This window comes from Lepisma saccharinum, chromosome 6 (genome assembly GCF_977018435.1).
Source record: "Lepisma saccharinum chromosome 6, izLepSacc3.1, whole genome shotgun sequence".
NCBI lineage: Eukaryota > Metazoa > Arthropoda > Insecta > Zygentoma > Lepismatidae > Lepisma > Lepisma saccharinum.
The window spans coordinates 72,981,254-73,008,423 of NC_139234.1; the positions used below are offsets into that span (position 1 = coordinate 72,981,254).

At 37.1% G+C, this 27,170-nt stretch overlaps 1 protein-coding gene across 1 annotated transcript in view; it reads left to right on the forward strand.

The window, feature by feature from the left end:
• The first annotated feature begins 665 nt into the window (after positions 1–665).
• The window catches only part of Usp30 (ubiquitin specific protease 30), a 49,342-nt gene continuing 22,837 nt past the window's right edge, over positions 666–27,170 (forward strand). Inside the window, exons 1-6 of the mRNA XM_083124399.1 lie at positions 666–785; positions 5,469–5,585; positions 6,810–6,965; positions 11,743–12,437; positions 19,630–19,854; positions 22,433–22,573. Coding sequence (XP_082980525.1) covers positions 5,480–5,585; positions 6,810–6,965; positions 11,743–12,437; positions 19,630–19,854; positions 22,433–22,573 — 1,323 coding nt within the window. The 5' untranslated portion in view covers positions 666–785; positions 5,469–5,479. The remainder of the gene's footprint in view (positions 786–5,468; positions 5,586–6,809; positions 6,966–11,742; positions 12,438–19,629; positions 19,855–22,432; positions 22,574–27,170) is intronic.

Genomic DNA, 27,170 nt, shown 5'->3' on the forward strand with positions numbered 1-27,170 from the left:
CATGAAAGTAAAATTTTCAGCACATGTAGAACAGTTTGCCGGGGCCACGTGAACGTTTCGGGGGGCCAGTGCCCCCCCGGCCCCCCTAACGACGTCCCTGCATGTAAAAGAATCAGACGTTGCAGCGAAAACTCCATTTACTTCCATTATAAGCAGACGAATACTATGCACCGAGACCAACACTGGCGCCTCTAGCGGTATAACATTCGAGTGGAACCAGCCAGAGAGCCCAGAACCGGTTTCCACACTACGTTATTCAAGGCGCTGTATCCTAACATTGGGGAACATTCCTGGGAAAAATAAAATATTCTCTTTTGTATTTAATTCCGGTTTGGAGCAAAATTTTAGCTAATTCCACCCTATTCTACTATCCCTCTTCTTCCGTTCAACTCGGGGCATAAGGATGCATGCATGCTCTACTCTGCCCCTCCCCTCCACGCGGGAGTACCTTGCACAGGAGTCGCGGGTCTGCGTAGGCTATTTTGCTTGTGGTTCCACTATAGTATACTGTACGCCCGCTTAAAATTTCGGCCGAAACCGAATTCAATGTGAGGAAATTAATCAGACCTTGCAATCAAATCCGCTTTGTTGTAATCCCATAGTGCAATCCTGCTGACACCAGCGCCTCTAGCGTACTGTGGTCAACTTAAGTACTTTGAAACATCAGAAAACCTCCGGACGGAAAGAGTAAATTCACCCTTCCATGTTTCGTCTTTATTCCGACAGTCAACATCGATTGGCGTTTATCTTCTGCTACGATTTAAGAATGTTTTAATTGGATGCAGGTAAATTACAAACAAATCTTTTTCAAATTATCATTAAAGACGCGCTGGGATATATATATGTATTTTTTAAGAAAAACATTTTATTTTACGTCGATGAAGAAAGCAATTGTTTCATTGCAGTGTTAACTATTTATGTAATTGAAGTTACCATACGTTTTCTAAGGTCAGCTGTTCACTTTGTTATAAAATGATGTAACATAAAGCTTTATTTTGCAGGTTGTAACTCGAAACGTTGAATCTTTTTACATATCATGGTATCTCACTTTAACGTGTCCTTATGCCACGTTTTTCATTATATTCCTGTGTGAACGGGGATGTAATATTTCCTGCATAAGTTTCAATTTGTGATTAATAAGTGTCAAATGTTTCAACTCAAACGCTGAAACATGGTTCTATTATTTTAGCGCAGTAATTAGTCGGATAACGACAAAGTTCCAATGTTCTTGAGACGTTGTAATATTTTTTGACGATTAATAACTTGTAAATTCAGTTCGTCTGAATACTTCAAGATATTTGGCAGTCTTATTGTACTGCGTTTCAAAGTAAGGTTTACTGTGGAATGAAATAGAATCTGCATATCGAAGCCCCTTATAGAAGAAAATACAGGCAAACAAATTATCCTGTAAGTTTTAATGGTACTACTTTACTATACCAGAGACACCTATCAATGATTTATTTCGCATTTTTTACATTGCTAACATACTATTCTGCATTGCAGAACATTTCTATAAGTGAAACAATGAATTTCTAACGAAAAGAATGTCCCAAAAACCATTGACGTTAGCCCAAAAATTCACGATAGCCCCACAAACCATCATAGGGACGAGGTATGCCTACTAGGTTAGGTTAGGCCTGTTAGGTTAGGTTCCATTAGCACCCCTTTCATTCAATTTAACATATACAGACAACATCGGTTTTTCTCGATGAAAAAAATACACGGAATTCTTTTAATTTTAACCTTCCACATCCTGCATTCCACTTTCTTCAAGATTCCGTGTTGAATTACAATTTCCACGGCATCATCCACAACCGGCAACAACTTCACGATGCATCATCTTGTAAAAGCAGCAATAGCACGTATTGTGCTCTCGTGCAGAACGCAAATTGCAGCAGCAGCAATAGCGCGTCGGAAATAGATTTTCGTACAAAACCACATGCATTCGCATTAAAATGGATCAAAACTACATTTCCGAACATCAACAACGCTACAGACACACCTATCAATGATTTATTTCACAATTTTTTACATTGCTAATGTACTATTCTGCATTGCGGAACATTACTTTAGATGAAATAATGAATTTCTAACGAAAATAATATCTTATTTCTTACATTAACGAGTACTTGCTGTTGTTCCTTGTTTCCAACAAACCATCCACGGGTAGCCTCAAAATCCATTGACGTTAGCCCAAAAAATCACGATAGCCCCACGAACCATCATGGGGACGAGGTATGCCTACTAGGTTAGGTTAGGTTCCATTAACACTCCTTTCGTTCAGTTTAGCATATACGGACAATACGAGAGCGTATTGTGCTCTCATGCAGACAGCAAATGACGGCAGCAGCAATAGCACGTCGGAAATAGATTTTCGTAGAAAACCACATGCATTCGCATTAAAATGGATCAAAACTACATTCCCGAACATCAACAACGCTACAGAAAATGATTTGCGTAAGTACTTTCTCCTGTAAATTTGAAGAAATCCGTCTCCGGTATAGTAAAGTGTTACCGTTTTAATTAACAGTAAATGCACTGGATTGGTTGTGTAGTGTGCAGGGTCTCACTGCAGAACATGGGCTGCTTTTTTCGGTAAGAGTCTAGTTTACGTCCTTTTCCTAAGGAATACGTGTCATATATTGTTGGAAAGGTTATTGTATAAGGAATTCAACAAAGTAAATCCCAAGGCAAGGAAAGATTTCATGGAGGAGAAAATCGAGAAAAACCGATGTTGTCTGGATATGCATGATTGAACGTACTGGGGACATTTTTCGATGATGAAGCACATATTTAGGGGTGAAATGAGTGACATATTTAGGGGTGAAATGAGTGCTAATGGAACCTAACAGGCCTAACCTAACCTTGTAGGCATACCTCGTTCCCGTGAATGGTTAGTGGGGTTATCGTGAACAGAAAGTGTAAAAAGAAAAACTTACTCTAAGAGATGCCGGAGGGCCGGCTGTCTGCTAGCACAGTTTAATAACTTGTAAATTCAGTTCCTCTGAATAGTTCAAGATATTTGGCAGTCTTATTGTACTGCGTTTCAAAGTAAGGTTTGCTGTGGAATGAAATAGAATCTGCATATCGAAGGTCCTTATAGAAGAAAATACAGGCAAACAAATTATCCTTTAAGTATTATGCACTTCCACACGGGATGCATATTTATCAGGCAGGAAATAACAAAGAATAACTTCCTGAGTACTGCAAATCCATAATGTATTTTTGATATCTTTCTTCTACTACAGAATAAAAAAAAGGTGGTTGCAGCAGGCAAAGCTTTAGGATGCTAATCACAGTGTAGGGGGGTGGGGGAGGTGGCATGGGTTGGTAACTCATTGTATACACAAGGCAATATTCTCCTCTTGGACCACATTGCAACAGGTGACTCATTGAATAGATATGATGTCATTCGCTCTTGATTGGTACAGCAACAGCTTTATCACCTGCAACTAAGAAAGGCATTTCTTGAACCTGCACATTATATATGAGAATTAATTGTTTGTGACTTTTCCCCATCAAAAACCAGGGTATGCATTATTCACGGACCTGCATTATACAGCCCCTGGCCAAATTATTAGATTAGATTATTTTATGCAAAATTTTAAGAATTCTATTATCTCGTCTAATTATTTGTTATTCTCTATTTCTTTTATTTATATTTTATTACATGAAATATTACATTGATTACATGCGAACCTTAACAAAAATCAACAATTACTTGATACATTAATAGTTACAAATATAATTTCTTAGTGTGTCTTGAATATTAGCTATATAACATATGACTGGAAATCAATTTTAATATTTGGTTGAGCCACTTTTGGTCTTTATCAATGCTTGGATTCGTCTTGGCATACTATCAATACATGCTTGTACTGTCTCTTTCATATGAGGATGGTGATTCCACACTTCAATTATTTTTTCAATTAGGCCAATTCTCGTCGTAATTGTTTGCTTTGCCACTTCTTTTTTCACTAGGTACCAAACATTTTCAATTGAGTTCATACCTGAAGAGTTTCCCCGCCAGGGCAAGAGAGGGACATTTTCACTCTGTAGAAACTGTTTTATTGATTTTGCGGTGTGGCATGAGGCTCCATCCTGCATGAATACGAACTGTTCTCCATTTGGGAACCATTCTCTTATTTGAGGTAGCAACTTTCTTCTAAGCACTTCCCTATACTGTTCTTGCCTCATTGTTCCTTGAACCAAATACAGACGTCCTGTACCTTTGCCACTAATGACTGACCAAATTATAACTTTTATCGGATGTTGGACAGTCTGCACAACACAATCAGGATTGTATTTTTCACCTGGACGTCTTCTCACAAACTGAGATTTATTCCCCAAGATTTCAAACGTGCACTCGTCACTAAAGCAAACAGATCTCCAAAAGTTCAAATCTTTTTCTTTGTGAGCTTTTGCCCAAGGAAAATGTTTACGAATCATAGCAGGGGTTAATTTTGGCTTCTTAGCAGGTCTGAGTGCCTTCAGGTTCATATCAGAGAGCCTACGCCTTACTGTTCTTTCAGATGCACGAACACCACTCTTTTCAAGTTTATCTTTAAGTTCCTTTGTACTCGCAAATCTATTCGTGATGCAAATGTTCTTCAAACAACGTAAGGATCTTGGAGTAAAAATTGTTTTACGTCCACATCTGTCCTTCCTTTGTGGCTCACACTGTCCACCATATTCAATTTTCTTCTTTATTCGCCTCACCGATGCTTCAGACACATCAGATCGTCGAGAAATCTCACAATTAGAGAATATTTTTGTCTTTATTAGTGCCTTAATTTCAGCCATCTTTCTCAGTGTCAAGTCACTTTTTTTTTGACTCCCTAATGTTAATAATTAAATTTAAAAAACATACTGACAGTGTACAAAAACAATATCACTGCAAAATTTAGCACAAATACGATTCACTATTCGCAAGACGTCCTCCTCTCAACTCAGCTTGAATTGAACTGCGGCATGTTCGTTCAACAACAAAGACATTTGGTGTTGGCGGTATTGTTTGTAACAACAATACCTCCTCTTTTCATATTGTTCATTACAATAATGAAAGTTCAGCCACAAAGAACCCTATTGCAACATTTTAAATGTGAATAGTAAGCGAACTGTTAAAATTGTCCACTGTGTCGAAATACATTACTATGTATTATTATTACTATTACAATTATTGTTATCAATGTTGTGCAAGAAAGTGCATTTGTACATATTACTCGTATTTGCCAGGGTTCAAATAACATACAGGAAATTTTGCAGATAACTAATGGTTAAATTTGTATAATTTTCCCCTTCAAAACTATTATTTTCAAAAAAAATTGAGGTGCGTCTAATAATATGGCCAGGGGCTGTACATGTGTAAATACGGTACTTTCTTTGTCTGAGCTGGATGCTCTGTCATTTTTTTTCTTCAAATTCTAGCAACCCTATGCATGGGTGACTTACTTTTTTATATATTACAGGTAAAAGGGACATGGAAAATGAAAGAATTGTCCTAATAGCAGGAGCTGTGATAGCCGTCGCTGTTGGTGCGTATGTAGTATGGGGTCCTTCTACACCTCAGAAGAAGAAAAAGAAAGGTGTGTGTTTATAGTCTCATAAATGGTATTGTACGAATTTCACCTTGTATATTTTTGCAAAATTTTGTATTAAACACTGACTTAAGAATTTTTTATTTATTTATTTTTTTTTTTTTTTTTTGTGGTTTTGCTTTTTAAATTTGTTTGACACATATCTCTTTCTTTCACCCCTACCTGTGATTTAATTTTGTCAGTTTTTTGTTGACAAGTTGATGTTTGGATTATGGACAATGGTTCGTATCTGATGAAGTGACAGGTTCCGATTAATTTTGATATCATCATGGTACACATACACACATGTTTGTTAACATGTCTGTGATTCTATACATGTCTATATGCACACACTATTGGCTTTCTGAGTTTCCTCGTATGTGCAAACAATGCCAATACAGTGCAACCCCGATTTTACATTTTCCCCTCATTATACATTCAATCTGTATGGTCCCAATAGAACAAAATGGTATGAATTTGTGCCGGAATTTAAATTTTCTCCCATTATAAGTTCTAACACCATGGTCCCCTGAAAAACATAAAATGGAGGTTCCACTGTACATATAAATTTAAAGTAGACTGGGATTTGTAAGTGTATTTGCTTAGGTGCATTTCACGAAAAGTGGTCCTACTCCATGTAAATAACAAATAATAACACTGGAAATTATTATTGTTTTCAATTGCATTAACATTTACTCCCTCTGTCCCATAATTATAGTCCGGTATGCCAAAATGGTAGTACAGGAATGACAGATGAAGAGGCAGATGGAAAGCACAATTTGTACTGATCCTTGAGTAATAAAGTTGTATGACTCATTCCCTTGCTTCATGTTCCTCTTCTGTATACACCAATGTCTTAGTTTGAATATCGGACAATTATTATGAGACAACCACCAAAGGTGTACCGGACAATAATTATGGGACAGAGGGAGTACATGTTTGTGAATGAATATAGTTTGCACATTTTACCAATAAAAGTTACTAGCATCTGCAGCCTATATGCTTCACAGGCAAATTAAATCAAAATTTGCTACATTTTTCGGCTCTGGTCACGAAAGCCAGAAAACAGCAGCGATGGAATCCGATATCCTGACCATGCATCACTCGGGCGGTCCCTGGCTCTTTGAGGGCTGTTGAGCCACGTTTTTTTTATTTCTTTCTTTTATTTTGAAGTTAGAAATGTGTTTGCTGATTCAGAAGGCAAATGAGAGTTGTTTTTCCATTTCTCTGCAGACATAAAAGGACTTGTAAACCTGGGCTACACCTGTTTCCTCAACACCCTTCTCCAGGCTCTGGCATCGTGCCCTGAATTCATAGATTGGCTCACCCAGCACGTGAGGGAGTTGGACGAGCACAGCCTGGTTGCCACTTTGCATAAAGTACTCTTGGGTAAGTCAGCAGCGTGGATTTGCTCTTATTATTAGCAGGATGTAAGGGGGAGATCATTTTGGATGTCACTCAAGGGGTACAATTAAAACTTGAGTATGTTACAGCACCTCAGTATGAACTGGGAATTAATTTTTAAATTGTCTGGAAAAGCCAGGGATGTGCTTTGCCAAAATGAATGGGAATCCAGATAGTAGCCTTCCATAGATTTATTATTGGCATGTCTAATGGTGTGTATGTGCAGCATAAAAGTAGACTATGAATATTGATACTGAGAATTTTTTATCAGTGTACATTATAAGTTACAGCAAATGCTTTATTTTGTCATGCTAATATTTGAATAAGAACTATTCATCACAGAGAGTTGAAGTGTTTTTATTTATTTCATATATGGGTCATCCCGTGTCAAATCAGGTAGGAGTTGACCCTCATAGTCACCGATTTTGATGATATTTGGTACACAGCTTCGCTTTCCTCCAAAACTGATACCTGTGAAAGGATTTTGTTGAAATATGATTATTACGTATTATATGAGGGTTGTTCAAAATGTCATTTTTGAGCAACATGCCATTTTCAATTGTGTATATCTCGGGAACGAACGAAGATACAGAAGCGTTCTTAAGCTTGTTGTAAAGAGGAAAGATTGTAGCATATTATGAGATGATCAAATGTTGAAACTTAGTAAAATTTGAACACTCTGTTCAAATTTCAAGTTTGAACAGCTCAAAACACCCCAATCGATTTTTCTCATTTTGGGATATTTTTAACTACCATCCTTCCTCTTTATACTGAGAAAGTTTTATCGAGGTGTTTTGTGATATAAGGGAGAAAAATAAAGTTGAAATTTGTCCTACATCAGCAATGGACAAAGATGCAGCGTCCCTATGATGAGACTTTTCATTTGTGTCATGCTAAACGATGATATTCCACTTGATAATTGGCTTCCGTATGTGCTGTTATTACTAATTTACACGTTACTGTTTCCATATTTTTAGCAGTGTTCGTGGGAACGAGATGTGGGAATGTTGTGAAAATTTCTGTGTTAGCCAAGAAAATGAAAGGGGGGGGGAGAAATTGACTAATTTGGGGGATGTTTGTGAAAAAATTCATTACTTATAATTAGAACCTGGAAGTTTGGCGAAATGCCTCTTTTTATCTACTGCATATATTGATAAAAATTTTCCGGATATACGTTTATGTTGTTTCGAATGTTTTGGAAGAATTTTCATTTTGCCTATTTTTAATTATAATGCCTTTTTTTGCCCTTTTCAATGAAATTTGACATTTTTTTTAAAAAAAAATGTGTATATACATTATTTTTCTCCCAAAGAACGTTGTTTGCATTTATTTTTCTTCCGTTTATTATGTGAATAATTTTCGCCTTATTTAAGTAATATTGAACTCACGCATGTTTCAACATTGCTGAAGGAGAAAAGTGTGAGAAAAAAGTATTTCATGCTGAGTTAGCATATTGCCTTTCGGTTAACATTTCTTGTGCATGATTGACTGCTGAAGTGGACAGGTTGATTTCGAACACAAAGAAGATATTTCTGAAACTCCCTCTCGAACCCGAAAATTCCAGGAAGTTGCGATTGAGCTTAGTTTATCTCAGCAACCAGTCTTGACGAGATGGGGAACCTGGATATCAGCAGCTATGTATTATGCTAACAACCTTCAAAAAATCAGTGAGGTGTTAGATGCTCTTCCAGAAAATGAAGCGGCTTCAATTCGTGAAGTGAAAAAACTCCTGTGCTATTCAAGTTTATTTTTGCACATTATGGTGCATTGCCAGTACAATTATAGCATCCATGAAAATCTTCGAGGAATCTATGCAGCAGATGATGGAAGTGCCAGGAGAAAAGGGGTGAGCTGTTGCGGAAAAGTGCAAACGGGTAGTGAGTGCAAATGAGGACTTGAAACAATTGAAAACAATTTGTGATATTCTAAATGGTGAAAATGCTGTTACCGAAATGAGTCCAGCTACATTAGCTTGTTTTATGTATGCTCCAATAACTTCTGTCGAAGTAGAAAGATCATTTTCTGTTATGAAAAACACTCTCTCTGACAGACGACTATCAATGAATGTTGAGAATTTAAAAAGCACCTTGTAGTTATGTGCAATCAAGACGGAGAAAATTGAAATGCTCTTCCCAATTTAGATTTTATCATTTTGCCAGAAATTATAGATAAAAGTAAGCAACTTCCAAATGTGCCTTTTTCGGGTTATTTTGCCTTTTTTTTTTCATTTTTAGTGCCTATTTACCACATTATAAATGCCTTTTTGCCTGCCTATTTTAACGAAAATAAATGCCTGAACTTCCGGGCTCTACTTATAATATTTTATGAGAATAACTGAGAGTTTGAAGCAATGGCGGCGATTAGGGGTACTTGGGGCCAGTTACCTGCAACTTTTTGCCTCGCACACTGTGCTTTCCCCCCAATGTTCAGCATCCAATCGCCGCTACTGGTTATCAGTCTTCAAAATATTCCCGAAGTAATCAATAGCGTTACATATATTGTAATATTGGTTAATGTTTGTTAGAAGTTTTAATTTAAATTTTAGAAGAACCAAATACTTAAATACTATTTTTATATTTATAAAGTTACTGGACAAATGGAATTTGTAATAAATTCAATTCTACAAAATTTTATTGCTGGAGACAGCATATTTGAATGAGCTCTAATTTATATGACTGAAAATGTAAGAAGATAACCATCAACATAACTTTCAACTCACAGTTATTCGCACAAAATGCTTTAAAAAAAGAGTTTCTCACAATCGTTTTATTTTTTTTTTAAGATAAATTTATTGATTTAATGTGAAAGTTTACACTATTTGGAGCATTTCTGAGAAAACCATACATTGATAGGTGTCACCGTTCCCGAGATATATCAAACAAAGCATATCAACTATGTTGGACTCTTTTCAACATGGGAGGCATCAGCACGCACATAGCGATTGGCGCCTTGACTAAAAATAGCTTAGATGGCTACAATTATACTACCAAGTCTCTTGCTTTTAGCAGATAGTGTTACAATTCGTCAATCATTAGGGATTTGCTGCTGGACAGTAATCAAGATGGTGGGTACGAAGTCCTCTATTTGGGGATACATCTTATGGTGGTTCTTTGACTAAGCACATTAAAACTAATATCAGTTTAACGCTTATAAGTTAGGCTATAACTTTTATTCCAAACAATTTTCTGTCCCGTAATTTATTCGAAAGTTACATTGGAGAAACTTCAAGAAGTACAGGAAAATTTGTCTTTTTTTAAAAGATGATTTCTTACATAACGTGAAAACCACTGACATTATTGAACAATCAAACATTACCTTTTCTATAGTCCATCTAATGGGGATCAAAAGTTTAAACAAAATAACTGCTAGGATATGGGCCAGTAACCAAGAGTCTGTGAATCTGATGCTGAAGGGGAGGCATAGGGGAGAAGGACAGTAACTTTTGAGACTGTGCACTTCTAGTAGTGGTCTAACAACTGACAAAAATCCATCTTTTATGGAATTATTCCCGACATTTGTCAATTTTTGCCCTCGCCCACCCCCATCAATTTCTTGGCCAACACAGAAGTTTTCACAACATGCCTACATCTCGTCCCCACGAACACTGCTAAAAATATGGAAACTGTAACGTGTAAATTAGTAATAACAGCACATAAAGAAGCCAATTATCAAGTGGAATATCATCTGTCCCTGAACAGTAAGTATGTATGTATATTCTTTAGCGTGACACGAATGAAAAGTCTAATCATAGGGACGCTGCAGCTTTGTCCATTGCTGATGCAGGACAAATTTCAACTTTATTTTTCTCCCTTATATCAAAAAACACCTCGATGAAACTTTCTCAGTATAAAGAGGAAGGATCGTAGTTAAAAATATCCCAAAATGAGAAAAATCGATTGGGGGTGTTTTGAGCTGTTCCAACTTGAGATTTGAACAGTGTTCAAATTTTACTAAGGTCACCCCTCTTGTCACACGACACACATCCAAGCATCCAAGCGGTAGTAGAGTTCCACCCAAACATTTTGTAGCAATCCCCTGTCAGTGGTCATCAGAGAAGCATTGATGCGTTCCCTGAGCTCTACCAGTGCTTTTTTCTGAACTCTGTTCTGAATGCATGCTGCACTGCAATAACAGATGAACGTCTCTCATATTCCAACACATATGAACTCTTTTCTTGGTTTGACGCCATTTTGTACAGGCACTGCACTCATGCTGGCAACTGGTGTGTCACAATGCAAACTTGGTTAGTTTTCAGTTATTTTCATGTATCATTCATATCTGTATGTGCAATACTTTGGGAAATATAGTGTTTTGAAATCGAATGAATAATTTAAAGTAACTCTGTATAAGTCAGATAATGCAAGGCATGTGGATTTGAGAGGACGGTCACAAATTCCTTACTTTATTCAATGGCATTCAAGCACCCAATATTGAAACATTGGTCCACCAAATGCAACACACAATTTACAAAATGTTGAATAACAAACTTTTAGTTCACAGCAACGCAATTCAAGTATGGCGTTTAGCCCTGCAGGACACAATAATTTACAATGTGCCAGTCAAAATTGTCAGCATTCCAATTTTCAAAGATGTGATATGAAATACAAACTCAAGTTTTTTATTCCTATTTTACAATAAATATTTGATTATTATTGGTACTATTCAATATTTTGTTAATGATTGACTCCTCCACAATTTTTTTCTGGCAATACCCAGTGATAGGGAAGATGAATTGTTTATGTGCTGTTTTTTTTACTTTCAGTTCTGAACAACAAGCACCCTACAATTGATAACAACCCATACACACCTGCATGTGTCATAAAAGCCCTCACCTCCCACGGTTGGGTGATCAGCTCAGGCGAACAAGATGCTCATGAGCTTTTTCACGTCCTCATATCAACGCTAGAGGAGGAACTTCAGAAGAATGGAGTGATGTCGATTTTCGATGCTCCGAAGCTGGTCGAGCCGAGCGACAATCATCTCAATTTGCCAAAAGTCCTTCAAGGGAAATCATATCAATTCTTGCCAGCCAACCAAGACCACGGAGACGACGATTCCGGCACCATTGTTGCCACCAACAGTAAGAAGACTGATTTTGGTGATAAACCAATAATGAACGGAAGTCCGCTGCGATTTCAGAAGACTGAGAAATACTTTTCGGACAAAGTTTTTGGATCTTTTGATAATCTTTACTCCAAAGGAGACGAGGGGTCATCAAGTTCGCTACCTGGTACCCTGAGAGTTAAAGGGAACGGGCTGTACAGTAAGGATGCCGTGAAGACTCTGCACGCGAGTCACATGGAGGTTGGGCCACGTACAAGGGGAGGTTTCTTGTACTACGATGGCATCATTAGTCGGATATGCCGAAAGTCGTCGCTCGCCTCCTGCATTCCTATGGATTCTCCATTCCAGGGCCTGCTGACAAGCCAGCTTCGGTGCACTGCTTGTGGCCATAAGGTAAATGACTTCAGCAATATGCAGGTTTAAAAAAAATTAAAAATAATTCAAGCGCTAGCCCATTTTTATCGGTAGCAAGATTTTTTAAAAAAATATGGTACAAGAAAGCCATGAATCCTACTAAGATAAGGCTACACATTTTGAAATATGAACTAACTCTCTTGAATTCGACCAAAAACTCACATTTGAAGAACATATAACAGGCACAACAAAAAAGGCCATGCGTCTCTTGGGTTTACTGTATCGTTTCACTGAAATTACTGACATCTCAGCCCTTACCTTATACTTAAAATCATTCATTTCCCCAATAAGAGAATACTGCTCTCCTGTCTGGTCCCTGGCATGTTCCACGCAACTTTCTAGAATATTCAGTTTTTCACTTCTTCCTAGCTATAGTTCGATACAGGGTTCCCTCATTACGCAATTTTTCATCTCTGCATCTCTTGTCTTTTCTAAACCTACAAACTGCTTATTAGCGATGTTTGCAGAATGATTTCAGTTATTTATACAAAATTGTGAATGGCAAAATCTGCTGCAACACACTCCTTGAGGAATTCCACTTTCGAGTACCTAGAAGAAATGTTTGCAAATAATATCAAATAATGCCATCTTTTGCTTATTTTTTTGTCAATTTGCTATTCTCTTTGTGTTATTTTCTTTCTTTTAATTATTATTTTTTAATATCTTTTTGCTTATTATTATTATTGCATTTTCATCGTTACCAATTTCAGTGTAAAATGCCCACCTGTGTAGTATCTGGAATTTTCTCAATAAATAAATAAATTCTTAAACCCAAAGGATTATGGCCGCCGCAACACAAGCCTTCCATCTGTCCTTATCCTTGGCAAGATCAATCCAATCTGTTCCATCCTTAATTTTATTTAGGTGGATGATCTTGAAACATTTAGCTTATTAATTAATACAAGATTGGATTAAAAGTAATTTATTCTTGCTCCAGAATGGCATTCCTAAAGAAGGCTCAACTGGTTGATTGTTTTATTTTATTTTACTCTTCTGCCAGTTTTGGCTAATCACGAAGATGAGGATGAATGGTGTTGAGATGAAAGGGGTGAAGGAAGAATCACAAACGCACAAGCTTCACGGAGTCTTATCCTGACAACTAGTCCAGATGCCACAGCCTCATAATCTGTAAAGTTTAGTCCAGGATGTGCTACATGGAAGGCAGGTTGACATTTCAGTATCTTTAGATAGGATCGCTCCTTACATCCCGGTAACAGCATGAATAATTATGCAATACATTCTAATATATGGCCTGGCTGGCAACAGTGAAAATATTTATAATTGCATGTTTATTATTCTGATTTAATAATGCAGAAACAGAAAATGCGCAAACTTTAAAAACATACTAGTTATTTTAAAAAACAGGTAATGGAAATTTCCATAAGCAAACTAGAAATATTTAAAATATATAAATTTTTTAGAACTGAATTTGAAAATCCAGTTGTCCTGTATTTTTCTACCCCTGGCAATGCATATAATCATGCAAGGTGGCTACTCACCGAGAATTCCAGGAATTCTGCATGAATTATTGGTTCTGGGAATTGTGTGTGAATTTTTCTCCGTAGACGTGAAAAATTGCAGCTTTTATTAATCCAAATCCCATTGAATTTATATACATAATTATAAATGCCCTGAGTTAAGTTTTTTCACAATTTAGCTTCAATTTTTATCGAGGAAGAAAAGAAAGCTGCAATTTTTCGTAGATTAGTAGCCTATACCTATCCCGTAACATTTGTGGCTTGTGTTTGTAGAGGGGCCTCCCCAATGACGTGGTGGTAACATCGTCACCTTGTAATCAAGGGGTCCCAGGTCAGATTCCTGGTGGAGACACATAGTGGTTCGGTTCCCACTTTAAACTGTAGGTCCAGTCCCAATTAGCCTTACTGTGCATAAAGTGTGCTTTAAACACCAAGTCAATCAATCAATTAATTGTGTTTTTAGATTTATTTCGAGTCTGAGTATATGTGAAATTCCAAATATAAATTAAATATTTTAAATACATATACCATTTAATTGAATTTTTGGATATGTTGGCAGCACACAGACCCTTTATATTGTTAGTGAGAGGCAGTGGCATGCCCAGGATTTTTAAAAGGGAGTGGTTACGTCTCTATTTTTGGTAGTCATCCCTCATTTTGCCATCTTTTCCTACATTTGACGTTCTTTTTTTTTTTTTTTTTTTTACGAATACTGGGCCAAAGGGGGGGTTATAAACCCCACCAACCCCCAACCCCTTGGGCACGTCACTGGTGAGAGGTGGTAATACGTTTAGTTGAAATAGAGAAAACATCTAAAGTTCACCTTGAAAACCTGGAATTATACTTGAATTTTATCATGGTCCTAGAGTGGCCACCCTGTCATGAGAAAAGTACTGTTCTTAGGAAAATATTCTGAAATTCTTGCAACTATACCTGCCGCAAAATTAGTTTGGTATTGAGAGCTGAAGGAACATGCGTCACGGTGTTGCCATATCATGCGGTACGGTACGCAGTGCAGCCGTCTGACGCTGTGTCGAGGAAAACGTGTTATGAAAAAGAACAACAACGATGAAATGTGTTATTGTTTTTCGAGGAAAACGGAATAACAATGATGACAACAATGATGAATGTGTTATTGTTTTCTCTCTTCATTTCCGTCTCCCTTACAACATGAACGAATTAACGAAACGAGCATTGTTTACAGGTTACCTTTTCAATCCATTCTGTATATACACTTTCAATAATCATTTCTTTCCGAAGTCGCCGTTAAAGTCTGACTATCTTTCAATTATACCGCAACTGAATTGCACAAAGTCCAGTTGGTGAGGCGTCTGACTTTTATGCGGGAGACCCGCGGTGGTTTGGGGAACTCTTTCAAATATCCTTAGCAGGCCTCCCCGATGGGGTAGTGGTAATCAAGGGGTTCGATACCCGGTGGAGGCACATGGCACAGTGGTTCGGATCCAACTTTAAACTGTTTTACCAGTCCCGATTAGCCTTCCCGTGCATAAAGTGGACTTAAAACAACAAATCAATCAATCAATCAAATATCCCTAGCGGCTCCGGAGTCGACTCAGTCCAAATGAGTACCTGGGGCAAACCTGGGTAAAGGCGGTTGGTGAACCACATCACCGCATCACCTCCATAATATGGTCGAGGTCGAGAATGTGTGGAGCCCTACCTCCACATCCCCATATGCTTCCATACTTTACTTTATTTTGCGTCCATTATTTGTTTTTGTATGAGAATCCCAGAGATTTTATGACTGTCCTTAAAGATGTTTTCCCACCTTGAAAAAGTCCCGAATCTTTCAACGAAACGCGCAGTTTCCTTACAGTGGGATGAACTTTCCTCCTATAATAAGAGTAAATATGGCGACGAATAGCGTCTTGCTGAAAGGTATCTAAATTTGTTACGCGTTTACTGATATTCCTCTACTTTCCTGGGGTTTCCAGTTTTGAAGCCTCGCATTGATTTATTTCTACCATATTATATTTCTTTTCCCCTATGGTTGTTCTTAGACACGCCGACAGCAGCAGCAGTCCTGTCCAGAACTTTATTTACAGAAATGATTGAACCCCCATTGTTTCGCTCTTGCTCAAAATATTTGCGCACAGAACAAACGTTTTCCCGCGTTTGGCCTTTGAGAGGAATTCCTCGAGTATTGCCTCCTGTGCTTGACATTCTTCACACAAGCACACGACATACTCAAGCAGAAAATTATGTACAAAAAAATAACACGCTATATACAACAAAGAATACACTAAATTCAGTAAACACTAAACAAACGGACTGGTTAAAATATCACAGCAACGCAACAAACAACACGTCCTCTCCCAACAACATGAAAACTGATCGCAAGAACAATCGCCCGATAAGCGGCAACACCGTGATAAACGTTTTCTGTTGCTAGGTAACCAGAGCTTGGGTGAAGCACTGGGATTATTTTGATTGGCTCGCATGCCAGCAACCCACCCTGCCGCAGTAAAGTAAACCCTCTTTCTCCACGCGCTTCCCAAGCGTCAATACCAAACTAATTTTGCGGCAGGTATAACACCCAGTCCTGAAACCTTGCATCATGTATTCTTTTTCCTGTTTTTTCCTGTTTTTTGTTTACAAATATTACACTGCATACAGTTGATTTAAGATGAACAGCTTAACCATGCTTGGCAGGCCTTGATCGTCAAAGGACTATTGTGCACACATTCCAGTGCTCACACACTGACACTTCGTATGTGGCACATGCAAAGTCACCAGACCGATCTTCATGCTGGAGTGTTTAGCACACTGTGCTGCCACACTAAAGGCCTGAGGTTCGAATCCCAGCCTGGGCATGGGTGCTCTTTGTGAATGCCCGTTCATCGATTTCATCATATCATTCATCCTCATTGTCATGACTTGCAAAAAGTGACAGATACGTGACGTAAAATAAGCTAATTTAATCAGTCACTCAACACATGCATATAAGTTTAATAGTATATTAAACAGTGAATGAAGTGTGTTGATACTGAAATTAAATTACATGTAAGTAATTTGCCATTCAACCGGCATTACATTTCTAAGGGTACATATCCCTCTCCTGCCCCCTTTTGGACGACCATGGCAGCACCACAAACATATGACCTCCTTCATTTGTTTTTTGAGGAACATTGATTTATCTGCAGCTTATTTCAAATTAGACATGACACGCAGCTTTCTGGTGACTCTGGGAGCAGGAGTTACGTTAACCCTAGAAAGCGAACACGTCGTCTGGCAGACTATTCATGTGGGGCTAAAATCTTCCACTCCCCATCCTGTTTACCTTAATTTGGATCGAGACTGACAGGGAAGTATCGGTGCCCTTTTACAAGCATTCCTTCAGTGTGTCTTTAACTGTTTTTAATTTTGCATCGTCTGGCAGACGAAACGTTAGTGTTTATGTACACCAAAACTTCCACAGCAACTTCCTAATATTTTGCTATCATCCTGAACGTGAAAATGCAAATAACTAATGCAGATGCTCAACAACAAGAAGGAAGGAAAATCTGTGCATTCTGACCCTCAAGCAAGAGGATGATGACCAGATTCTTCTGCTGCTGTTGCCCCAAAGTGCTGTCTGGTGAACACCAGTCAAAGTATTGTTTTGAGTGCACACAAGACTTATAAAGATGTCATTTTGCATTCCTGCCATGCTACCTGTGTATTTTGGAAGTAAGTACTAACTTTTGTAGTAAATAAAATAGTTTTGCAAAATGTAGGCTGCATTTTAATACTGAAGATATCAGTAGTCCAGCAGACGAATGATTAACTTTAACGTTTGGCACAGGACACATTAGCTTTCTAGGATTAACGTAGGGTGGCATATCAAAGACTCTGCAGAAGCAAGTGGCACATGATGCACTGTGTGGTGGCCACCTTAATTGATGAAGGAACGCCCATGTCCAATAACCTGCAGTAACAAGGTTACAAGACGACACCTCAATGCACTCGGCCAGCTAGATTTGTTAATGAGGTAGTAAGAACAACAAAATAACAGTGACTCAATTGCACAATATACTTTTGCCATGGTTTTGACAAAACAATTGAAAATGTTTTGGACTTGAAAGTATTGGTTTGCATTTTGCTTCCTCAATGCAAAATCTGAACTATGGACACAGCCTTAAATAAAAAAAAACAATAATTTATTATGCTATAGTGGAACCACGAGCAAAACAACCTGCGCAGACCCGCGAGTCATGTGCACCGTACACCCGCGAGCAGGGGAGGGGGTGAGTGGACCATGCTTCTTTATGGCCCGAGGTGGAGGGAAGAAGGGAAAGCTGCGCGGGGACTTTCCGTCCCAAGGTTTTTTTCCTTGTGGTCGATCTATATAAGCAAATGCTACTACACAGTGGCGGTCCCTCCATGGAACAGAGGGAACAGGCTGTTCCCCTCTATTTATCGCCCTCTTTAGCTATTTAAATTTTCTATAATAACATAATAAGAACACTTCTTTCTTCCGAAATCAGCACGCCGAAGAAAATCTTTCACCCTGACTGGACGTTTACTTCACCTACCCTTGTCGTCCCACCCTCTGCTGTCTGATGCCGAGTATTTCCGACCATGCATAAAGGTAAACGATCCTCATGGTGCCACCTCCCACCACGGAAGCTGAACTCTCTAGCTGTTCCCTAGGAGAGGCTTAGCGAATTCGTTTTCCTTTGAGTTTTTGCTATGTGCTAAAGTTTAATTGCGTCGTAGTGATAGTTTTGAGTGTAGTAAGTCTATAGTTTCCTTATCTCATTGCAAAATTGCATCTGCCAGTCATAACAAACTGGAAAAATCTTCTACAGTCTAAGCATCTGCTAAATGCCTTGGCTAAACGCTGCGAAATAGCTTCCGAGGGAACAGCTCGCATCCACCTGTTCCACCAGCCTCAAGATGCACTCAGCGGAAGGACAAGAAAGCGAATGTTGCGAGCGTAGGGTTGCGAATGTTGTATGATCGACCAGCTGAAGACTAAAGCTTTTAGTTCATTGAACATTACAGAAAAGACAGCAAACCAACACCTATCCTAACCGAATTAAAAACTAAAATGAAATCGTACACAAGGCATTTTCAAACATGTTACTACAACTCTGTAAAATGATTAGCTGGATACTCTCCCAGTGTCAAATTATTGTTGTCCTTGTTTGTTCCCGAGAAGAGAGTTTGGAACAGTTCGGGTTTTGACACAATTTCTACAAATCTAGCGGATGTCATGAAAAGACTCTGCCATCTGATTGCCATTATTGCATTGAGGATGGTTGAATTACAAGAATGCTCAACTCTACAAAAAAAAATGTTAACTTAATCTACAGAGAGAGAGAGATGAAACAGGTTTCAACAAAACATTTTTTTCTCTGATCACTCATAAATTGCTTTTATTATTTTTTTCTTTGTTGTGCATCAACAATTTTGTTTTTAATGTTTTCTTTACATTATAACATATTTGCTGTAACATTGGTATTGTCATATTTTTTACGTGTTTCATGTATGTCACTTGTGACAATTTGTAACACATGTATCGTATGTTTATTTGGTTCATTTCAACAAGAGTTGAATTTTACTTGGTCTACTGTATTATATTACAACAGGTATGAGAGTGGAGGGGCAAGTGCAGGTCACCTGTTCCCCTGCCTGATTTAGCACCGCACGCCACTGCTACTACAACCCATTCTGTTTTTGTATTTTAGTCAGCTGTTCATTATGACAAATTTGACAGCCTCTCTCTGAGCCTCCCTGCCCAGGCCATGCCCCGGGTGACTCTCGACCAACTGATTGTGACCTTCGTTTCTCAAGAGACTGTCAAGGATGTTGCGTGTGAAGGCTGTACACAGAAACAGACCCTCCCTGACCAGGGTGATGGGGCACCAACACCAGTGAAGGCTGTTTGTGAAAAACAACTCAATTTTGGAAAGGTGGGTGTTGCGGAGAGAGAAAAATAAGCTATGAATATTCTTTCAAGTATGGCATTTGTCTACTTTATAGTGCATATCATTTGACATGTTTGACTTATAGCACAGCTTCTTCAGCTTTTGTTGTAGTGTTTTTACAGCTTAAACAATGTGGAGCTTTCTTTACTGTACTGAATATGTTCCACTGCTGCTAGTTGACAACTAACAAATTGATATTCATTAAAACATATCTTTGAACAAATTCAATCATGTTTTCCTTCATTTTAGTAAACTTGTTTATAATAAGTCCATTGGTATATCAAATTTTGTCTGAATGTTTATTGATTCGTTAAATTATTGATTTGAATATATAAATAAGTGAGTCATTGCAAATATTTACGAAGCATGAATTTCATACTTTATGCATTTTCATCAACAGAATTGCATATTAGTTGGTTTGCATCCAAGATAGTAAATGCTAAGTGGATATTGGTTGTTGCCTCAACTTTATTTATGGAGCGGTAAAATAGCCCTATTATGTCCTTCAGTCCACTAAAGTTACTCTTCATAGCTCTTGTTGCTATTGAGTAATTGATAGGAACTTGACCCTGGTTTATAGAAATCAGACAGTTTGTTTTGTTTTACTTTTCGTGAATTAAGTGAAGCTATATCAGTTTTAGTTTTAGCTGGATTAAGGTCCACTTCCAGTATAAATTTTACTTTCTGGTCAAGCATGTAACTTTTCCTCTTTCTGTTGTCCATGGCCGACCAGTAGCAACTAAAAACGTTCACTGAAAGAACCGCTGTTCTGTTTTTATTATGGAACACACCATATGTAAATCAGCATTTTTTTAATGTGTGTACTTTTTTCATACTGCAATTATGTACAAGAGAAAATGTGTCTCATGTTCTGAACAACTGCGGCAAATCTCCTCTGATTTCATGTCACCTCTCTTTGCCTTCTCTGTGACACCGCAGTCCCGCCATGCCTGGTTTTTGTAACGACAAGAAATGTATACTTCTATGACATTGTTGTAGCTTGGTTACGTACAAATGAGGTTTAATTATCACGTTTTTAAATTATATTTTGCCGGGACCTACAGTAATTTACGTATAAAACAGAATTATGCAGAACTGAGTTACATATAAAGCAGTCTCAAATGTATATATTAAATCCAATTTATAAGCGAGTTCTTTCCATTTGCCAGTTTCATATTTGTAGTTTGAATAGTTTCAAAGCTATCACATCACAAATTGTTTGATTGGCGATGTTCAAAATTATTTTAATGCAAATACTGCTGGAGGGACCACATTTAACTTGCATTTTGTACAGAGCATTCCCTGACATTCACTACGAGACTCTGCGTCAAGTGGCCCGGCATCAGTGCTTGTCTTTCCCGGTGGGTCCGTGACAGTCGCACGCTACAGTCTCTTTCCTTCACCCTCTTTTCCTTACTGTTGACATTGTAGACTGATGCCAGTATAATCCTCCCTAAGAAGTTGTGTTGTGTTGTGTCCGTGTGTTGAAGATTGTGGCTTAATATGGCACCACAAAAGTTTACATTACAACAAAGGATTTATCTTGTCGAGTGTTTCTTCGGAAAGAGGAATTGTGGAGAAGTGTGACGACGTTTTGCAACGAAATTTCCTGGTGTTCCCGTTCCACATAGGACCACTATATTAAACCTCGTAAAAAAAGGTTAGAGTAACAGAATCAGTTCTGAATAAAAGTGGAAAGAAAAACCCACGTGTACTTACTGAAGAAAAACTCGACGAGATAGGACAAAGGTTAGAACAGTCTCCTCGGAAATCTATTTGCCGCCTCTCACAAGAAACTGGTGTTTCAAAAACCCTCTAGGTCCCCTGATTTGTCAACCTGCGATGTTTGTTTATGGAGTAATCTAAAAAATAAATTATGCAAAGACAATCCGCACACCATCCGTGAGTTAAGAGAGAGTATTGTACGAGAAATTGGGAGAATTACAGTAAACGAACTTGCAAGTGTAAATGCCAGTTTCCTTCGGAGATGCCAGGAATGTGTTGCAGCAGAGGGACATCATTTTCAATACCTTCTGTAGTCAAGGTTTAGTACACAATATGAAAACAGTAATTTTAATAGCAGACTCTACCAACTTGTCACGGACTTCGTTTGCCGGGAAAGACAAGCGCTGATGCCGGGGCATTTGCCGCCGAGTCTCGTAGCGAATGTCAGGGAATACTCTGTAGTTTTTCAGCAGTAGAGAACTTGAGCCTTCAACAGTAGAGAACTTGAGCTCAGGCCACTTTACATTCATTGCTGTCTGTCACTGTCAGACTTAATTTGTATTCCATTAAAGTGTTATTGAAAGCTCTGGCAATGCCCGAGATACTGATACTTGACACAAATGTTTCTCTCTGATAGCATAGTGACCCAAAGGGTCCTGGGTTCTCTCCCCATGGGAAGTACATAATGGTTCATATCCCACTTTAGACTGTATGTGCAGTCCCAATTAGCCTAAATGAGCATAAGTTGACCTAAAACAAACTTTGACACTCGCATAAATGCATTTTCTTCAGCTTTTTGTGATCATTTCCCTAAATTGAGAGCCTATCTTCATTCCAGCTTCCAAGTTGTCTGTGTTTTCACATACAACGAACGGCCTGGGAACAAGACGGGAGTACTTCAAAACGGCACGACTACGTAGAATTCCCAGAATTCCTTCAAATGGACAAGTACACATATGCAAGTGTTCTCCACAGGCAGGTAAGATCGAACCTATGATTACTTTTTTCCCCCATCACCTAAGGGCTATTGTATTATTTAAATGTTTAATTGAGCCACGTGTGTCATGATCTACTATCGGATTAAAAATTATAGATACTCAAGTTTGAACTCCAATTAAAAATTAACCAGTAGACCTACATTAAAACGAGTTACATCAAAATTTAGCTTGTTCAGTAATCTATACTAACCATTTTTTTTAGAGTATGCCTTCTTATTTTTTATAGTTGTGAAAACAAAAAAAGGGCTAGTTTTTTTTTTTAGCTTTGCCTGTAAATCAAGAACGGGTTGTCCGATCGTTATGAAATTTTAGTAGGGTGCAAACAAAACGATTTTAACACAATTATTAATTTTCAGGTTTTGAAAATTTCTCTGAAAACAATTTTTAGCATTTTTGCGAAACAACATTTTCTTAGTATTTGGTAGTCCTACAAATAGTCCTTGTTTTGAAGCTGTTTGCATCTGTTTTTAAAATGTATTATCATTGTCAATTCACATTGCGAAACCGATTTTATACAAATTTTTATTCAGCGGAGTAAAGCTGTTCGTGGAACGTGGCAACACGGCACACAGCGATGTCTGTTGAACTGCGGAAACTGCCGGTGGATGCTGCGAGTCAATGTTTGCAGTGTTGCCACGCATATACAGCTTTACTCCGTTGAATAAAAATCTGTATAAAATCTGTTTTGCAAATTGAATTGACAATGATAATGCATTTTAAAAACAGATGCAAAGAGCTTCAAAACAAGACCAATATTGTATTTGTAGGACTAGCAAATACTAAGAAAACATTGTTTCGCAAAAATGCTAAAAACTTGTTTTTTTGAGAAATTTTGAAAACCTCAAAATTTATAATTGTGTTTAAAATCTTTCTGTCTGCACCCTACTAAAATTTCATAACGATCGGATAACCCATTTTTGATTTACAGAATTTCAAAATAGTGATCGTTTAGAAAACTAAAAAATACGGTCCTTTTTTGTTTTCACGACGATAAAAAATAAGAAGGCATACTAAAAGAAATGGTAAGTATAGATAATGCAGAATTGAATAAGCTAAGTTTTGATGTAACTCGTTTTGATGTAGGTCTACTGGTTAATTTTTAATTGGAGTCCAAACTCTAGTATCTATAATTTTTAATCCGATAGTAGTCAGCATAATGCCCTATGAAGTCAAAGATTACACATTTGAACTCTGGATAAGTCATAGATATAATATGGTGTTTTTCCTTACTTCCTCATCATTATGATTAACCCAGGTACCAAAGTGGCTCAAAGTAGCAAAACAAAGACAGAAGGAAATCGCATTAATATGCTATGAAAGGAAATAAGAATGTAAGATATGTCTATGAAAAATACTTCAAATCGATAAAATTAAATCACAAAATCACTAATGCTTAAATTGGCAATGTTTGAATAACACTGGGGAACAGTGAAATTGCGGCATAGTGTTTGAGAGCTAATTTAGGGTAATTTCATTCTTCTGAATAATGATATAATAATATGTTTCCTGAATTGGCTCTAATTTATGAAATAAATGCAACTAAACCAAAATGGCGGAAATATAAGACATACATATAAATGAACTTCCAACAACAATTTAATATTTCTTTTTATGATTACAATCATTATTATAAAAATAAATTTATATAGGCCTATGATCATAATAATTAAGAAAATATGTACACAATGAAGTAACAAACTATGTGAAACGTTTTTTATACGATTTCCTGCTGTATTGATTTTTAGGTCAATCCCTCTGTAAGCTCCAATAGTAGTCGGCCATCATGTGTTGATCCTACCGTCCTTGGTACCTTTCTTCCATTATCCTTATATCCTGATGGAACCTTTCTCCCTGTTCTTTACTAAAATCACCAAGGTTCTCAGGGAATTTGTCAATGTGGCTATGTAGAAAATGTATCTTCACACTCATATTAGCTCCCAATTTCTCAAAATTTTTCAACATAATTCCAACTATATCGCGGTAGTTTTCTGCTCTGTGATTCCCAAAAAGTTTTTGACGACGGACACAAAGCTCAGTCAGGCCTCAGATTCGATGTAAGACATGTAAGTTGTAAAATTGGCATCATTTATAAGTGTACGAATTTGTGGTGGTCCGTCAAAGATTCCTGCCTTCAATTTTTCAATACTTAGTCCTGGAAAAATGTGGCATATATATTTGAAACAATCACCACTTGTATTTAAGGCCTTGACAAACTGTTTTATCAACCCAAGTTTAATATGCAGTGGCGGAAGGATGATTTTGTCAATATCTATCAGCGGTTCATGAATGATATTAGCTTTTCCCACTAATATTTTCCCTTGGGGGCCAAACTTTTATCATCCAATGCTTTTCTCTAGCACGACTATGCCATAACCATAGGAAACAGGGATATTTTGTGTACCCACTTTGCTGTCCTAGTAAAAAATTCACCATCTTCAAATTCACACACACGAGCCACTTATGTTCAGCATATTCAATTTTTTTTCTAAAACCATTTTTATGTTTTGGTATTCTTCCTTAAGCTTTGTTGAGTGTCTGATATATTGCCTAGCAATGCTTCATAAGTTGCCTAGCAACATTTTACAAATAAATAAATAAGTTTCTTAATGGGAATTTCAGCCCATTATCAAATTTTGATATTACCGAGAAAAGCGTAGAGTAATTTTACCTCCTACATTTTCCATGGTGTGTTTATTTTTATAACTGGAGTCAATTAAACTGAACCAATCATACAATTGGCAATCACGGCTATTTTGTGTGCTGAAACTGTTATTAATCTTTATGCCACAAAATAAAATCTTTTTTTTTGTTCCCCAGTGTAATATCACTGTATTTTTTTATCGAGCCATGTAACTGGTACTTGCTGCAAGTGGCAGTGAGTACATTATATGCATGTTAACGATGAATTCTAGTAACAGTGAGCGTAATGTAAAATACATTTATTGTGATGAAAAAAGGATGAAAATTGAAAACATGGCTTATTGATGGGAAAAATACCAATATGTGAAAATTTTATATTAAAAATTTGATGGTGATAATATGAGGAACATGGAAGCAGATATGATAGCTAATATTTTAAATATAAATAATTTCATATTTCGTAATTGCAACTTCAAAAAATACATATTAAAATTGTTACTAACTACTGTTTTATATTATATTAAAACTATTGTTACAGGAAATACTGTTAACATCTGTAATGATAAACATTGTTACTTGCAGTTAATATATTTAGACAGAATGAATAGTTATTAACTAATGCCTTCATGAAACTAAAAACACTTATTGGCATGGCTAAATGTTGTTTGCTAAATAATCTGTTTCATCATTCATTAGCTGATATGTACATAATGATATTTCAATAAATAATCTTTAGCTTAGTGCAAAATCTGTTATTGCCGACCCCGTGGCAGAGTGGTTAGCACATCGTGCTAGGTGTCTTGGGTTCGAATCCTGACCTGGGCATGGATTTCTGTGAGTCTCCATTCATCAATTTCGTCATACCATCACTCATCCCTATCTTCGCAAATTAGCCAAATGTGGCACAAAAAGCGAAGTAAAATAAAGCAAGTCAATCACTCAATCAAAATCTGTTATTGTTATTTTTATGGATGTAAGAGTACTGTGATTTTGTAAACAAATTGTCTGAATATGCAAGTTTTTTCTTCCTAAATTTAAAACCATCACAATGAATATTATTACATACATTAATTATAGAGGTAAATGAACCAATCAGGATCTTTGAGGAACGTTTGGAATTTTATATTAGATCTGTAGTCTAATGATATGTGGCCCTTTTTTGCCCCCTGAGATGTTTCCAGTATTCATAAGTCAGTTTTTATGGTGGCATAAAGTTATGCAGAATTACGTATAAAAACTACTGATAGTTAATGAAGTGTATTCAGATTTGATGGTAGGGCATTCCACGAAAAATGGTCCTACTCCATGTAAATGCCAAAAATTAATCAATCTGGAAATTATTTTATTATTTTATAATGGCATTACGGTTTAAATGTTCGTGAATGCATATAATTTGAATATTTTACCAACAATAATTATTAGCATCTGTAGCCTAAAAGCTTCAAATGAAGTCCAACAGTGCTACAGTTTTAAAGCGTCAAGTATAACATATTTGTGTTAATGCTTTTCATGTATTCAGGCTATGTCATCATACTAAAGTTCTTTCTTGTCTAGCAGACATCACAGAATACTTCATAATTATATGAAATCAGTTCATTATAAACATTTTAAATCAATGATATGTCTAGAACCTTACATTTTATGTGTGAATGTCACATGTAATGCTGGAATGCCCCTCATACGTTTGTGCCTAGTTATGAACGTGTCTTTCATTAATGCAAATAGTTAGTAGTTTTTATGTGCAGCTGTGGAAAGTAAGTGTTGGAATTTTGTACCATATGGACCAGCAAGCCCTGGTTTTCATTATTGGTACTATATCAGTTTTGTATAAATAACATTGAATATATTCATATTTCATGTGCAAGGCACATTTATTTATTTTCACAATAACCTAAAATGTTAGGGCATTCGTGTACAATATGTAATAAGACACAGATA